Source organism: Nicotiana tabacum, chromosome 6 (assembly GCF_000715075.1).
Source record: "Nicotiana tabacum cultivar K326 chromosome 6, ASM71507v2, whole genome shotgun sequence".
Taxonomy (NCBI): Eukaryota; Viridiplantae; Streptophyta; class Magnoliopsida; order Solanales; family Solanaceae; genus Nicotiana; species Nicotiana tabacum.
The window spans coordinates 71,194,504-71,211,185 of NC_134085.1; the positions used below are offsets into that span (position 1 = coordinate 71,194,504).

At 31.5% G+C, this 16,682-nt stretch overlaps 1 protein-coding gene across 2 annotated transcripts; it reads right to left on the reverse strand.

Moving 5' to 3' along the window:
* Positions 1-7,269: 7,269 nt before the first annotated feature.
* On the reverse strand, positions 7,270-11,640 carry LOC107775523 (uncharacterized protein At2g39920). 2 transcript variants are annotated; one of them, XM_016595262.2, is made up of 5 exons: positions 11,479-11,640; positions 10,598-10,756; positions 9,237-9,693; positions 8,420-8,620; positions 7,270-7,774 (listed from the first exon to the last, which is right to left on the reverse strand). In XM_016595262.2, the coding sequence occupies exons 2-5, from the start codon at positions 10,665-10,667 to the stop codon at positions 7,561-7,563; spliced, it is 942 nt and encodes a 313-aa protein (XP_016450748.1). In that variant the 5' UTR covers positions 10,668-10,756; positions 11,479-11,640; the 3' UTR covers positions 7,270-7,560. The 2 variants fall into 2 exon arrangements, with proteins under 2 accessions (XP_016450748.1, XP_075110945.1); XM_075254844.1 differs by lacking the exon at positions 11,479-11,640 and adding an exon at positions 10,985-11,058.
* Positions 11,641-16,682: the final 5,042 nt, after the last annotated feature.

The window sequence follows — 16,682 nt, forward strand, 5'->3', positions numbered from 1 at the left end:
TGTAGGAAAAGCTGTCGAAAGTGGTGCACCTGCATCTTTACCAGTTTAACCAAAAAATGGTTTTGTAAATAAGAATTACTGTATTACATTTTTAAACCGTCTAAAAAGGCACAAATAACTGTTCCGGTTGAACTTATTTGACATGAGGGAAAAGTTTAATATGGTGACAAAGGGAACTAAAAGATCCCCTTTAGCTTCTAAGTTCAAATCCCAGATGTGATATTATGCCTATTATTCTAACTAGTATTAGTATCCGTACGGATGCGCAAACACTAATCATGTCAGATATTTAAGTTATTTGGATTGTATGTAAATAATAATCTTAAAATTTGCACTTTCTCAGTAAATATAAATAATCATTGGATATTAACTAAATGAAAAAATTAACAATTTCTTCTATTTTTCCTTTTTTATACCATTCTTGCCGGTGTCATTGGATCCTTAAAATAGTCAGGAAGCAAAATAATAACTCATATTTATGGTAAAATAATCAAATGTTGAGACAATGAATGACTCTTTGGATAAGACTTAACTCTTTTACTACTACTTGAACTCTTATTTGGTGTGTTGATATCTCTTAAAAAATATTTCTTTTTTAAAATTTCAGCTTCTAAAGCATTATTTTTCAATAATAATTATTTTTATAATAATGTAATTGAAAATATTATTCTTAATTCAAAACTCATTTTAGTTGGCTATTTAAAAATATAAAAAATTCTTTAGCTAGTGAATTTTTTTTTACTCTATTTTGATATTTGACATTAACCATGTTAAATATCTGATTATTTGAATTATATGTAAACAACCTTAACATTTAAACCTTCTAAATAATTATAGATAATTGTCAGATATTAATTAAGAAAGACTACATGAAAAAAGACTAACATTTTCTCAATTCTCATAGTGATAATTTTATTTTTGCACTATTGTCATAGGTGTCATTGGAACCTAAAAATAGTCACAAAGTAAATAATAGCTCATATTTATGGCAAAGCACAAAAGTTGACACGATATAAACGATTCTTTGATTATGACGTAACTCTTATACTACGACTTGAACTCTTATTTGATATGATTTTATCTTTCAAAAACTATTTCTATTTTGAAATTTTAATTTCTAAAACTTTATATATATTATAATAATGATTATCTTTATAATGATGCAAGTGAAGATATTATCTTTAATTTAAAATTCACTTTAATCGGCTATCTAAAAATTTAAATAATTATTTGGCCGGATTTATTTCAGTATGACTCCACTTTAAGTTTATCGATATCTCTAGCCCCAGAATTTGAATTTTTAATACCCTATATATACAAAAAATTTGTTCTTTGAATCATTAAATATTAAATTAGTTGATTATTATGATTATAAAATATTGCATATATTGTCTTAAAATTGTCAAGTAGTTTATTTTTCGACACCATACTTGGCTTAACCTCAATGTAAACTACTCAAATTGCATTCCAATTCAAATTCAAAAATCATATCAGTTTTTTAGTAATAGTGATTTTTAAAAAATGACACATAATGTAAATTAAAAAATATATTCTAAGATATCCTTATCTTATAATCTATGTATTTGAGTTGAAAAAAAATATATTTGAAATCGATGAGATTAACTTTCAAATTTTTTATACTCAACAAAGATGAAACATAAGAAGAAATTTATTGTCATCTTTTATTTCTGGTTTTTAGATTTTTCTAACATTTTTTTCAAAATTTATTTTCTTTTATCTTATTTTTAATGTCGTTATTTCTTTTGTTACAAAAAAATTAATTTATTTCATTATAAAGGGATGAGTTTTAATAAAAATTGTCTACATATGAATTTTAATTATATTTTTAGTCTTTTCTTGAAATTATTTCATATTTTTCTTTTGGCTTTATCTAATAAGCCTAAATAGGTGTTCACTCGACCACTTAAATTAAAATATTGAATGATATATAATTTATATATAATCCATATATAATATGTGTATAATCATGTGTTGTCGGTATATCATTTATTTATATTAGCTATAAAAAGTAAACAATAAATATGGGTGGATATTATGTAAATATTCCATAAGATTTCGATTTTTTGAGTTTATCCATGATATAACTTCTATTACCACTAATGTTCAAAAATATCTTATCTTTTTATTATCTTTGAATTAAAAAAAAGTAAAGAGTTTTTTCGAAATAATTTGTTTACATTTTAAAAAAATATTTCACATCATACCAATTTTTTCTTTATATATACTCAATGTTACACTTAAAAGTCGCTATAGAAACTATTAATTAGAAACCAATTTCTCTCTTGTTGAGTTTGAAAAAAAAACTTTCACGTAATCTAATGATTCAAAACTAATATTCTTCAACGAAAAAAATATTATACCCTTGCAATATTGGCTTGACTACAGCTAAATGAAAGGGTTTCAGCTTATATCCTTCAATTTCTTGAATGTCCTAAATTGAAATTAATGAAAGCAATGCATAGCCAAAGTTTTGTTATTTGTTTGATGTCCATTTATGCAAATTGACTCTTCAAACAAATATTCTCCAAGAAGAAAAAAGAAACAACTTTTTTTTTAATACTAACTGATTTTGTGATGTTTCTTTCTCCAACATGTATGTTTACTTTATTATATATGTAAGTAAACTTTTATTTTATTTTGTAAACTCTTTTTTTGTTATTTAGATAAACATAGATGTGTATCCAATATATTACATTTATTTTAAAAGAATTTCATTTTATTCAAATCTTGTTACAGTGTTTCAAAGAATTATACTTATATGATTTTAAATGTGAAAGAGTTTTATAGTTATATGGAGTAGTTTTTTTTGCTAGAGGTGAAATAGTATTTAAATAATTAAAAAAAATAACAAAAGTTCCTAACATGATTGCATATGATCATTGACCGAATTAAGTATGATAACATGATAAAAAAAGATAAATTTTATTTTTAATTTAAATTCAAATTTTAGAACTTTATCTATAAATTCAAAATTATCTTTTAATTCAAATTCCGTATATATATATTTGTATTTAACTTAAATAGTCAAATATAGAATAAAGCACCATATACTATTGATATTTATTAACTTGCTACTTAGCTTAACCATAATGTCAATTATATATGGCAACTTTCTTGCTTTAACTAAAATAGTCAATAAAGTTATCATATTTTTTCTATTATATAGAAAAGAGAAGTGCAGGTCGACCAACGACAAAAGAGATATTTACTCAAATATACAAGGGTAAAATGGTGATATCATGTGTTGATATCATAAAAGATTTTTGATATACGTGGTCACGCATGCTTAGTCAAGCAGCCTTGTTTCTCGCGGATACAGTCAAACGTAACTCTAGAAGCATCTTCTTTCATCTCTCCGACATGCTTCATCAAGTTTTTATACCGTTCCTTCCTTCAGACTGAAAGAGTCCCCTTTATCTTCTCGGTTGGTTGTCGCCATTTTAGGTATGTTAATTTCAAATGTTTCGCGCCTAAATTTTCTCCCAGTTTTATCTTCTGCCAACTCTCTCTTTAATATTCTTCTGCTTTATATTTCTTCTTTATGTTTCTCTTTTGCATTTACTCTATTTCTTTTCATGATGTTTACTTTCAGACTTTCCTAGACTGCATAGTTGTTTTCATTTTGTTAGTTGAATGCTACAATTCTAGGTCTGCTTTCTGAAAATACCAAATCGAAATTTATCAGAACTGTATTTCCCTCCTATCTTTATGTCTTTCTTTCAATTTCATCTAGCTAGAAGCTTCTTTGTTTATCTTTTTTGTTCTATTAAGTATTTTTGGTTGCAGTGTAGCTACTGTAAATAGTATAGTTTGGCTGAGGCAGAAGAGTGTCTAAAGTGATTAAAGACCGTAATCGATTACATATTAGTGCTTCTCCAATTTTGAGGCTTGTTCGAGTTTCTTTTGAAGCATGACATGGCATGAGAGAATTCTTTCATGGAAATATTTGACCTCTTATTAAATAATAGATCTTGATCCTTTTTTTTTATGTAGTTTAAACTTACACTTAGATATACAAATGTATATCTTAGTCGTGCTTGGTCTTGTTGTTTTGTTTATTTTCAAAATAGTAAAGAGATCACATGTCAAAAGATTGAACAAAAATAGAAGCAGCTTATAGTCACCAGAATAAGAAACTTGAAGTGATCTAAATGAAGTGAGACTCTTTATGGTTGGTGGATGCAATGAATGATCTATCTTGGATTTTTCTTTACGGCTACATATAAGAAGATAGATCCAAATATATTTCTAAGCCATTTCATGGTCAAGATTTTGCTTGATTTTGTTTATAGACGAGAACCTTGAATCTTATTAATCAAAAAACATATGAGTTGCATTGGCAGAGCATAAATAAAAAGGGAGAAAAAAATGAGAGCTATATATTGTGACAGTACTTTTGCCTGTATTTGAAAGTTAATTTTGGTAAAACCTTATTCATTTTGGCATGTGATTAACAAGTCTCAGTGGTTTAGTCATCCAAGTACAACTTTAGTTTCGATTCTAATTTTATTGTAGTCAAGAAATTAGTAGAGCAGTTTAAGGATATATATAACTATCATTTGTTCTTCTTTTAGATGATTTGCCCCTATATTTATGTCCTCTCATGTTATTCACTTCTTAGAAATAGCACAATCAGAATTCAAGGAAAATAAAAGATGAATTCTTGTGGAAAGCTTCTGTTGATTGCTTTTACTTTTTCTTTTTCCAGTTTCTCGTGCATCTTATAGGTAGTATTGTTAATTTTGCTGAGGCAAAGCAATGACCCAAACTTTTACTGATGTTTGCATCACGATAGGCTGTCTACAACTCATCCCTTATGGTGCAATCTTTTCCAGATTTTACATGAACGTGGGTTGCTTTGTGTACCGGATTGCCCTTTTTCTTAGCATTCTATATCTAATCATAGCTATAGAGCACTGGTATATTTTCTTTTCATGCATATTTTATGGTATTACATAATGAATTCCCCACTGAATAGCACTTTTTACTTTGTAACTAGTTGAGGTGAATTGCTATTTGGGATATCACTCACTTCATTTATAAAAATAATGCGTTGTTTATCTTTGGGAGATGTCTACCAGTATTTAGTCTTTTTAATTCTTATCTTAGCAAACTGCTAATTTTTTTGTGTCTCTTAAATAGCTACATCAAGATTCACAGATGATACAAGTTAATTATGGCCAGAACAAACTAATAAAGATGCTATGATGAAACTTTTCGTTAACAAGAAAATCAATATGAAAGTAGAATGAGAAGCTTGACGATTTTAGCATCCCTAATTCAGAAGATAAAGTGAAGAGAGCACAGCTCATACAAAGTGGAAGGAGTGACCTTAATAGAGGCAAAGTATTCAAACTTTGATGATGATCTGAAGCTATCTTTAAGGTCAATTATTTGTTGGAAAATGAAAATTTTCACTTAGCCTGAATGTGCCTCTGAACGACTTTATGTTTAACTTTTCAGGATCGGGTGAATGCTTTTATGAAATAAGTGGAGGAAATATTAAACGATATTTCTTGAGATGTTTCTGAATTCTAATAAACATGAACTTAAAAGGAAAAGCGACCAACTTCTAGCAAATGTATTGAGAAAGCTGATTAATACAAATGGCTAATAAAAAAACATTATTAGAGTATTTCCTTGTTAACTTAAAGCACACATAAATGGAGGAAACAATGGACAAATATTAATTTGAGAGGTTTACGATGAACATGAATTTGAAAGGAAAAAAGATCAGCTTCTAGCAAATGTATTGAGAAAGCTGATGAATACAAATGGCTAATGAAAAAGCATTGAAAGAGTTCTTCCTTCTTAAAATCACACATGTCGTTTATCTCCACTAAGGAAGTGGTGTTAATTCCATGTAATCATCTCAAACTTGTAATATAAAGTTCAAGACATGTTCTGAATATAGATATCTTCAAGGGTGGTGCATATTCTTATAAAAGATAAGCTTATAGGCATTCGGGGAACTAAAGTCTTTGTATGGTTTAAGGTCAGATATATTTTTGAAAATAACCTGGATGTATATTTTTTTTTTAAACCAAGTTCATGGCTAGCACATCCATGTTAGGTATGTTAATCTGTATGTATGTATATATATATAAAGTCGTTCAGAGGCACATTCAGGCTAAGTGAAAATTTTCATTTCCCAACAAATAATTGACCTTAAAGATAGCTTCATATCATCATCAAAGTTTGAATACTTTGCCTCTATTTAGGTCACTCCTTCCACTTTGTATGAGCTATGCTCTCTTCACTTTATCTTCTGAATTAGGGATGCTAAAATCATTAAATGTATATATATATATATATATATATATATATATATATATATATATATATATATATATATATATATATATATAATTAAAACAAAATCGTATTTTGTTGGACATCTTTGTTAATGTAATTGGAGAAGGGAAAGAAGACTTTTCACTGCTTGAATACTCCGATGCCGAATTTCTTTTGAAAACATAGTCATCTTATTGTGTCACTTAGTATTGTTTAAGAATTTAAATTGTGTTTCAACTAATGCAATGTAAATTTTGCAAGCAAATCTCAGTAGTTGGGCCGGCCAACATTCATCTAGTACTATTGACATTTATTAGCTTGTCACTTGACTTAACCATAATATCAATTATATATGGCTAACTTTCTTGCTTTAATTTATATATAAGTATAGATTTTTGTAAAACGAGTTATCAACTACAGGAAACCTTCTAGTTTTCTTATGTCTTATTTTTAGTCGCAATATGAACCCATGCACAACTCACTTATTTCCATTCTTCCATAATCCATGTACTTCCTACACGTTAAATCATTCGATTCCTTAATTTGTATTTGTTCTGTTTTTAAAGCTACACTTTGCTGACAAACTAATTAAACACCTCATTAACAGAAATCAGTGGCGAAACAGGACATCCTAATCGGCATTGGAAGAAACACAAGATAGACCATCTTTGTAAATAAAAATTTAAAATCAAGAGTGCCATCATAGTTCAACTTTCACAGGTGCAAACTAAATTATAGAACTGAAGAGTGCATTCAATGTTTAGATACAGTAAAAACGTACGTAGAGCAAACTTCACTTTTTAGCACAAAATATATTCCCGAAGAAGGAATACATGGAAGTATTCTCTAGCTTGAAGAAGCTTAGTGTAAGAATTCCATCGATAAAGCCGCAATCAACTTGTTGTTTGATATTCCATTCGTGGATCAATCTGAATTCATTGCAAATATAATAAATACAGACAATGAATTATAAATAGATGAAGAAAAGTTCTAAATCGCTGTTTCAACAAAAATGGCAAGTCACTATGAGCAAATTAGCAATAAAATATACTACAAATTACAAAAATAAAAAAATAAAAATTTGAAGAGTAGAATAAATGTAGCTTAAGGCTAGGACCATCAAGATCCAACCAAGACAAATCAACAATTCCCCCCTTATGCAAGCTGCAAGCCAAATTCCATATGATATGTAGTTGAGACATGGTTCTTCTAAGTATCTCCTAAGAAAATTTTCATCGGCAGAGTTTACTTCAATACATCTCTGCTTTCAGGGTAATGCTCCGTTTGAAAATTAAAAATACGGTTTGGAAGCTTGAAAACACGTCTTCCTAAAGATGGGCCGGTTAAAGCATCCATCTGGCTGCTAACCACAGCAACAATCCGGAATCCTTCCTTTTGCAGTATACTTCTTCGAAGGGAAAAATATTCAGGTAGGTCCATTTGCAGTTCATTATCAGTTCTGCAATAGCATTACCATCCATGAAAAATCAATAAAATAAGGAGCAAACTTAATTTAGTGAAAATTGCAAAAACAGAGGAGCAAAAACTTAATGCCACCAAGATACACACAGGTGCTCAGCTACATTGATCAATGATTAGCCAATTAAGCCTGAAAGAACTTTTTATCTGAATTTCCTTCGAGCAAAATGGGAATGCTACGTTCACTGTCTTTGCACATGGAGAGCCGCGATTGCAAGTGAACATCGTTGCATTCATTAAAATCTGGTCTAAGGAGACCCTTTTTTTTGTTGACAAATTGGATTAATCTCTAAAGAGATGGAAACAAATTTCTGATTAAAAATTAAATCAAATTATTCACATCTGAAGCTCCACTAATTAGTAGAAAATAAGAGAAGATAGAAAGAGAAACTTAATCTGCATCATCATACTTATGACAATTTTAACACCTTATTAATTGACTTTTAGCATCCCATTAGACCTAAAGAATGATTATAAAAATACAGTATTACACCCAAAACGTAATATGTGAGGAAGATTTTTCGATTTAAATAAAATCTGCTAAAAGATATTCATCTGTTTTATTAAACCGTTTCACCGTTCATTCATGAAAGTTATGAACGAGCAATTTAGGAAGCAACAATACCTCATGATTAACGATGACCATCCACCAAATCCAGCAGAAGTAAGGTATTCTGCTGTGGTATTATGTAGTCTCTCAGTCTTCCTAGACAAGAAAATCAGTTTCCACCCACCATCTTTAAGTATCAGGTACAGTTGTCGAAAAAATAGGTGCTTCAGATATTTCACATCTTCAATGCAATCACTACAAACATGCTCCTTGAATCTGGATAAGAAAGTATGTTAATTTGTTGTAGTTGGGAATACCAATCTGTTGGTCAACTCAAGGCAGGTACAAGAATATTGTTCTCTTAGGGTCTTCTGGGATTACAGTTAATCAGAGGTTTCAATTGTCAGATCACAAAGGCGAATGAAAGTAATAAAATGTACTAGTACTGATTCCAATCTATACTCTGGAGAACAAAAGATCTTCAAAGCAAAATAGATTCTTATGCAGAAAACTTTCAGCAGGTTAAATATACCGTGTCCGACTTGTAGAAAACATCAAAGCAAGTAAACACATTCTTGACAAGAAAATACATAGCTCTTTTAATCTAACTATCCCAAGCCCAGAGGAAATGTAATCTTTTAACACGCTTCTAGGTTAACATCCTACCGATTGTATTGTAGATAATTCCCAGTACAGTGCATCGCTAAGGTCATCTTAAGTTGATTTTTCAGTGTCAGTAAATCTGAAAGCTGGTTTCATAAAGTATTACGCAAAATTTGTAGTTCCAATTTACAAAAGCTAACTCAACTGAGATAATGTAGTGTTAATGATAATGCTGACTACGAGGATGAGCATAAGAAAAGACCATCATATCAATAATTAAAAACATTACCGATGTAGCACTTGGTAGGGATAGAAAGAATCTTCTGGCAAGAGGTCATCAATGTCCATCAACACAACGTCACAGCCATCAGGAAGTGGTTTGAGATTACTGAAGTATTGCTCTGCCAATCCAACTGTAATATTTAAGTCTTTCAGGTAGTGACCGTCTTTAATGTAACCAACAGCAAAGCTTTTGCACATTGCTGGGAAAGAAGCTGAAGGCAAAAGATTTAGTTCCGCATGCAGAACAAAAGTTTTGCAATAGTTATAATCATCGGTGGATTTCCAGATCTCAAGACTCTCAACAACACCAGCACTCTGAGTTTGACATGACCGCAACATTACAGCCAATGTAATCAATAGGGTCATTAGCGAAACACCAACTGTCACAAGTCCAGCAATGAGGACTGTGGCAGCAAAAGAAGTAATGTAAAGCCCCGTCTCCACAGTATAACGGCTTCCTACTTCTGCAACAAGTCACGAGTAAATGAGTATAATTTGGAGCTATTACTTCAACTTGTGAGAAAGAGATGACATGATTTGAGGCTCTCACTCCTACTCGGAAGATAAAGATGACAGTTTTGCGCTCATCAGGCCCTCAGTCGAACTTCAACTCCAACAGATCAAAAACAAGATGTTGATGAGCCAAAAGTATATGTACTTATTCATATACTTCTAAGTTAAAATTGCTATGTTTTCTGGTGTTTTGTGTGTATATCTCATGTTATTTTATCATATGTGTAGGTAATGAGAATTTATTTTTTCCATTCAAAGTAATATATATTACCTCAGTTCAACAGAGTATTACTCTCAATATATAGGAAATTTGGTCAGGATTCCTGAATCAATATCATATTTCTCAAAGTCTAGTTTCCAGTGATTCATCATTTGGACTCTCCTACGCAAAGTTATTGGCCATTCTACCAAGTTGTGCAGCGCAGCGTGCCACAACAAAACTAGCATGAGGCACTATGACATTATACTTTTCCATCGTGACACGCTAGGTCCCGAAGGGCATCAAATGAGCTTTTAAGGGCTATTTTGTCTTTTCAATGTTTTGGGAAATACTTTAGTACCTTGGGTATGAATCTTAATTTGCACTTGAAAAAGTAGGTTTAGGACTGCAATAAGATTGAATAGAGCAAGTTTATAAACCCTAGGAATTAGTCGTAGTTCATAAATTCTAAATTCTCGTGGAATGATATTCTACTCACTTTATATGACTTGTGCGACCTCTTATACTGATGTGTTCATTTGGGAGCCCATAAATGTGTGTGATGAAATTTTAGCATTCACTATAAGATTTGCTAGGACCCTAGAGCAGTATATTTATAGTCAATTGAAATTAGAAAAAGAAAGCAGGATGCACACCTGAACCTCCTCTGGTTGAAAGACTTTGAGCGGAAAATTCCCTCTCCATCATATGACCGTATGCAGACATGGCTTTATCGCTTTGACGGGGAAATGTTAGCTCAACTAATGTCCTTCTAAGTGGTTTACCAGTTTCCAATTGGAAGATAACATGGCCACCTGAAGAATGATGACACAACAAAATTGATCAAACCTGGATCTGAAAGTAGGAAGCTTCCGAGCTATAATTGTCAAGAAACTCCAACAATTTACAAGAAGCTTCCTTAAAATTTCATGCCCGATCACTCAAAAAAGACAAACAACTCAATTTACAAAAAGTTACTTGCATAATCATAATTTTGATCACTTTCATTCATTATTAGTAGCAACCCAAAAATAACAACCTACCCCATTTATTTGGATGTTCTCTTCTCTTAGGACACTACTCCAAATCTGAGTTTTACACTAAAAAGAAACAGTCAGAAAGCAAACGACTCTCAAAGTTTATAAGCTCTTATATAACAAGAATAACCCCAGCAATTAGATAACAATAATCAGGGTTACAATCCCGCCAATTAATTAGATTCTTTAAATGGGATCAATACGTCAGATGTTGTTGCCAAACAGGGTAGAAAAGCAATCCTCCAAAATTTAAGTTATTACCAAATGAATAATACCAATATCAGCAATTAGACAATCATTTTTCTGTTTCCATTCAATGGGACAGAGGATAAAAAACAACTTATCTACAAGTTTTATCGAGCTCATACTAAACAAGAATATGAATTGTCTTCAAAGAAGATACTTAATAAGAACCCCAATTCAGATTTTGGTGAACTGAACCCCATTATATATATTTATCAACTTAACAGCTGAAGAATTGAATCTAGTTTGTCAATTACCCGAAAGCCACGTTGAATTTTGCAGGAAATTGGAATGGACTGTGAGAGTGCCCCATCTGGATCATCTCGAATGTTTCTTAATCACCATTTTTAAATGATGCTGAGAAAGAGGGACTGTATAAAGGGCATTCAGAAAAATGCGCTTTGTCCTAAAGATGAAATGATTGAGATATTTTGTTTTGATTGATTTATATAGGTCCCATTGCAAAACTTTTATCATTTGAAACAAAGAAAAAATTGAAATAAATAAAGTGAGTGTAATATCTCAAATAATATTTTTTGCAAGATAAATATGGATAAAGATTCTTGAAATGTTCCATTCAAGATAAAGATATCATTAAAGAACTCCCTACGTTCTAATCCCAATGTTCTAATTTCATTTTTTCAAGATAATAATAACAATGAGAAAAATTAAAAAATAGCCAGATTTACCGGTGGTCATTCAGAAATAGTCACAATTTCAAACCACTTTTCATGTAAAGATAAATCGGAAAAAAATACTGTTCAAAATCCGAAAAAATACTCCAGTTTAATATACTAGAATTCCCTGGAGTTCCAGCATACTATGTTGGAAGTCCATACACAGGTGCACTGATCTCCAGTATATTATGTTGCAACTTTCCGTGTTGCAGCAAGATAGTGGTTGTTTTTCAATGACTTTGCAAACGCTCGCTATTTTTGAATGACCAGTCCGAAAACTGGCTGGCTCATGCTATTTTAACAATAACAACGCAGTTGTTAATAGAGCCGTCAAAATGGGCTTGGCCCGTGAGGCTAGCCCAACCCAGCCCGCTTCTTGGGTAGGGTTGGGCTAGGATATTTTAGCCTATTTAAAACTGAGGCTTATAAGCCTGACCCAAGTCAGTCCACTAGCCCGTGAGGCTTGATCGAGGCTGGGCTTGGGCCGACCCGTCGGCCAAAAATTAATTAACTATCAAATATTTAATATTTAAAAAATATGAACTATAATCACTATTCCTCAACCCTAGATTGCTCATTTACCTTCCATATCAATTAGAATTTATATTTTTGACATGCATGTAATATGACAAAATTAAATTTTATTTTTCTTAATTAATAATGAACACGAAAAGTTTTAGATGGCCAATAATAATATTTTTTCAAAAGAAAAATATTACTTTAAGTAGCCAATGATTAGTTTGGATTACTTTAATATATTATTAATATTTAAACTACTTTTCAATATCGAAAAAGATCAATGTTAAATACACACACAAAAAAAAAATTGACCACTAGCAAATTTCAGAAATTTTAAAAATTTCATAGACTATAATGATGATATCAGCAAATGATGTTAATCCTGAATTAAAAAAATCTCAGCATATAAACTTATTGAAGCAATCCTTGAATCTGAGGAATATGAAAGAAAAGTATTAAGAAAATATTCATGTAACTTTAAAAAAGAATACTTAGAGATATAGAGAATTTGCATTTCAATTATGAGATTCTTCTCAAATATCAAGCTTTTTTACGCTATACGCAAACAGAAGTTGTTTACATGATTAATCGATTATGTCACGAAAAAATATTTAAGGATTTAAAGAAATTTTTTTTCTAAAACAAATTGAAGGTCCGACCCGCCCTAGCCCGTGGCCCTCTTAGGGCTGGGTTGGGCTGACCATTTTAAGGCCCATTCATATGACAGGCCGGCCCATTCCTAACCCTTCAAATTTTAAAAGCCCACGAGGCTTGGACTAGGCTGGGCTGGGCTGACCTATTTTGACAGCTTTAGTTGTTAATGTGAATATTTCAAATTTTGATTTTGATAAAGAGAACATATTTTACGTCATTATTTGCTTTTAATTTTTGAAAGAATATATAAATTCGTATAGTAGAACAGCTATGGACGTACGAAGTACCTATGGAGTATACCTTCCGTTGATTATGGTGTATTTGACAGAAGGAGCTTTAATTTAGAAAATGAGTATTTCCGGTACCAACTAAAACAAAAAAAAAATGTTGGGGTCGAAATAATAAGGCATCATACAGAAGCTAACAATAAAAGTTATATGATGATAAATCAGACGATAAAGAGAATTATACTAAAAGAGACATTACACTTTAATATAGTTTAGTCATTGACGGGAGAAATTCAAAAATAACTAGATTTACAACGGGTCGTTCAAAAATAGCCCAATTTCAAAAGTAATCGAAATTTAGCCACTTTTCATGTAAAGATAAATCTGAGCGAAAACACTATTCAAAACCCGGAAAATACGCCAGTATGTTATACTGGAGTTCCAGCATAAGTATGCTTGAACTCCAGCATATTATACTGGAGTTCCAGGATAAGTATGCTGGAACTCCAGCATAATATGGTGGAGTTTCAGCATAAGTACACTAGAACTCCAGTATAATATACTGGAGTTCTAGCAAGTATAATTGTTCGTTCAAAAATAGCACAGTTTCAAAAGTAATCGAAATTTAGTCACTTTTCATGTAAAGATAAATCTGAGCGAAAACACTGTTCAAAACCCGAAAAATACGTCAGTATATTATACTGGAGTTCCAGCATAAGTATGCTTGAACTCCAGCATATTATACTGGAGTTCCAGGATAAGTATGCTGGAACTCCAGCATAATATGATGGAGTTCCAGCATAAGTACACTAGAACTCCAGCATAATATACTGGAGTTCCAGCAAGTATAATTGTCCAGTATAATATACTGGAGTTTGGAGCACCGGTGCTCCAGTCTCCAGTATATTATACTGGAGTCAGCAAAGTATACCGGTCCAGCATCATACATAGGTGCACCGAACTCCAGTATATTATGCTAGACCGGTCTCTGTTACAGCAAAATAGTGGCTATTTTTCATTGACTTCGAAAATGCTGGCTATTTTTGAATGCTCAGTCCGAAAACTGACTATACCGTGCTATTTTTACATCATTGACCTACATCAATCTACTAATATAAAAGAATAAATTCTTTCCCTAAACATAACTCTTTTTAAGAACTATATTGTGGATGCAATTGTGTTTTTGAAGGAGAGATCCTTAATTAATTTTAGAGTTCCGTAATATTTTTTCTACGAGAAAGAGATTTGTCAACTACAAAAGAGATTTATATTTTCCTTTTAGGAAAAGTAAAATCACTTACGGTAAATATTCTTCGATTCCTTTAAGTAAAATATAAATTCAAATATGATAAAAAAAATAAAGCAAATCTAACAAAAGGTAGATCTCACGACTCAATTTCATTATAGATTGTGATGGCGCCCAACACCATTGTCAGGCAAGCCAACACAAAAATAGTGATAAGTTCTAGGTTTACTTTACTAAAACAGTTGCAGCAATTTCTTAATTTGAATTTTAAACAAGTGATAGTTAGTAACGTACAAAAATAATTATACTACCCCAAAAGAATAATCTACCAATGTGTGTGCCAAGACCTAGTGTCACAAGTATGTGGGCATCTAGTAGAATATACAAAAAAATAAATCTATCCTACTGTCTGAAATAGAATAGACAGCCAAAAGTACAAAGAGACTCTATCATGTTGCTGAACGGCATAGGAAGGGAGCAGCTCACCGTGGAAGTCTCGGACTACGATCAAGAACGCGCACCAGACTGGTAGCCAGATGTACCTGCCTCAGATCCTATACAATTAAGTATATAAGCGTAGTTTGAGTACATAAACAATATGCAGCTGTAGACATGTGATTTTTGACCCTCACCAAGATTTTTCACATCTTAGCACGTAAATATTTAATTTAGGCCTAATATAGCTATTTTAACTATTTTTGACTTCTTTACTTTATTTTCGTCATAAAAATAAAAATTACAAAAAATATTTTAGTTTACGTATCTTTCATAAATTTAAATAAAAAAATATACAAAAAATAGTACCTTATCTTTATTTTTATATAATCTTGAAAACACAAAAATAGTTTTATGTTTTATAGTTTAGTTCAATTAATTATAATTAGTTTTATATTTTATATTATAATTTTACATAATTTTAGAAGGATGAATTAGTTTTAGGTTGGTTTATCCCATCTTTATAAATCATATAGTCCATTTTTTAGTCTTTGGCCCAATTCCCTAGCCCATAATTCCTAGGCCCATACCCCTAACCTAATCCCTACCCCTATGTATAGTATCTAACATCTAAAATAGACCTAGCCTACACAAAAAAGGGAAGCACGACAACATTCCCAAAAAAGGGAAAATAGCACCACCCTAGGAGAAGCAGCCAAAAAACCTTCCTCACCTGAAGAACGATAGCCTTTTCCCTCATTTTAGGACCAAAACACCTATAAACTACTTGCTGCTTCTGCTCAACTTCCCAATTTGTCAGTCACCGTTTCCACCCAACTGCTATAAAATCCTCGTCGGAGTCACTCCATTTTCCGCTCAGTTTTCAGTTTGCCGGTGAGAACGGAAAAGAGCCATAAAGCAGCATAAAAATCAGCTCTAAACCCCCTCTAATTTCCCATCTGAAACATGCGCTACCTAGCATTAAAACCCAGCTTAAAATCATTCCCAAAACACCATGACACTCACAAGCTTCGGTTGAGTTCGAGGTCGCATTTCGTTAGCTCCTTTTCGAGTTTCGTCCCGGTTTCGATTGCTACTTATCCAACTATAAAGCTTTCTTTGAAGATTCTTGTTAAATTGAAAAGTGTCATCTTAAAGGTCCATATCTAAACTCTCATTTCTTCTTATTCAGGGAACTTGCATGTTTGTATGATTTTTTGTTTGTTAAAGTTTTGATGGTGTGGTGACGTTATGATTCATGCTTATAATCGTTGAGGTTCAATGTTCTATCGTAAATGTTATGAGATCTGGCTGCTCAACTTTGCCTTATTTAGGCCATGTATTGTAGAGTAATTTAATTTAAGTCCATTTTGCCTACATGGTGTTTGAGTTTTTGCTCGTTTGAGTTACGTATTATTATGTTCAAACTCATCTTTTATTTTAGATTATATGGATAATCCCTGAATTCTTCCATACTATTTTTTACCTTATCCACTTTATAAAAATCTAATGTCTTTATTAGTACAAGTTGTGAATTCAAACATGGTTAGCAGAGGATCTGTTAGTAGACAATTTTTGTGGCTATTATAATTTTACCGCTAAAATGCTTTAGGCACGACTTAATCTGTCATCGTGATTGTATACACGTTCGCGTGACATAATTACGATTCTCTAAAAATAAATCAAGATATGCGTTCGCGCAA

Bases quoted from the DNA above. Each gene is read 5' to 3' on its own strand.
- LOC107775523 (XM_016595262.2), bottom strand. From the start codon at position 10,667: ATGTCTGCATACGGTCATATGATGGAGAGGGAATTTTCCGCTCAAAGT. The intron at 9,694-10,597 runs GTGTGCATCCTG...GACTTGTTGCAG, and splicing joins TTCAACCAGAGGAGGTTCAG to AAGTAGGAAGCCGTTATACT. The intron at 7,775-8,419 runs GTATTGTTGCTT...ATGCTATTGCAG, and splicing joins TGGTCATCGTTAATCATGAG to AACTGATAATGAACTGCAAA.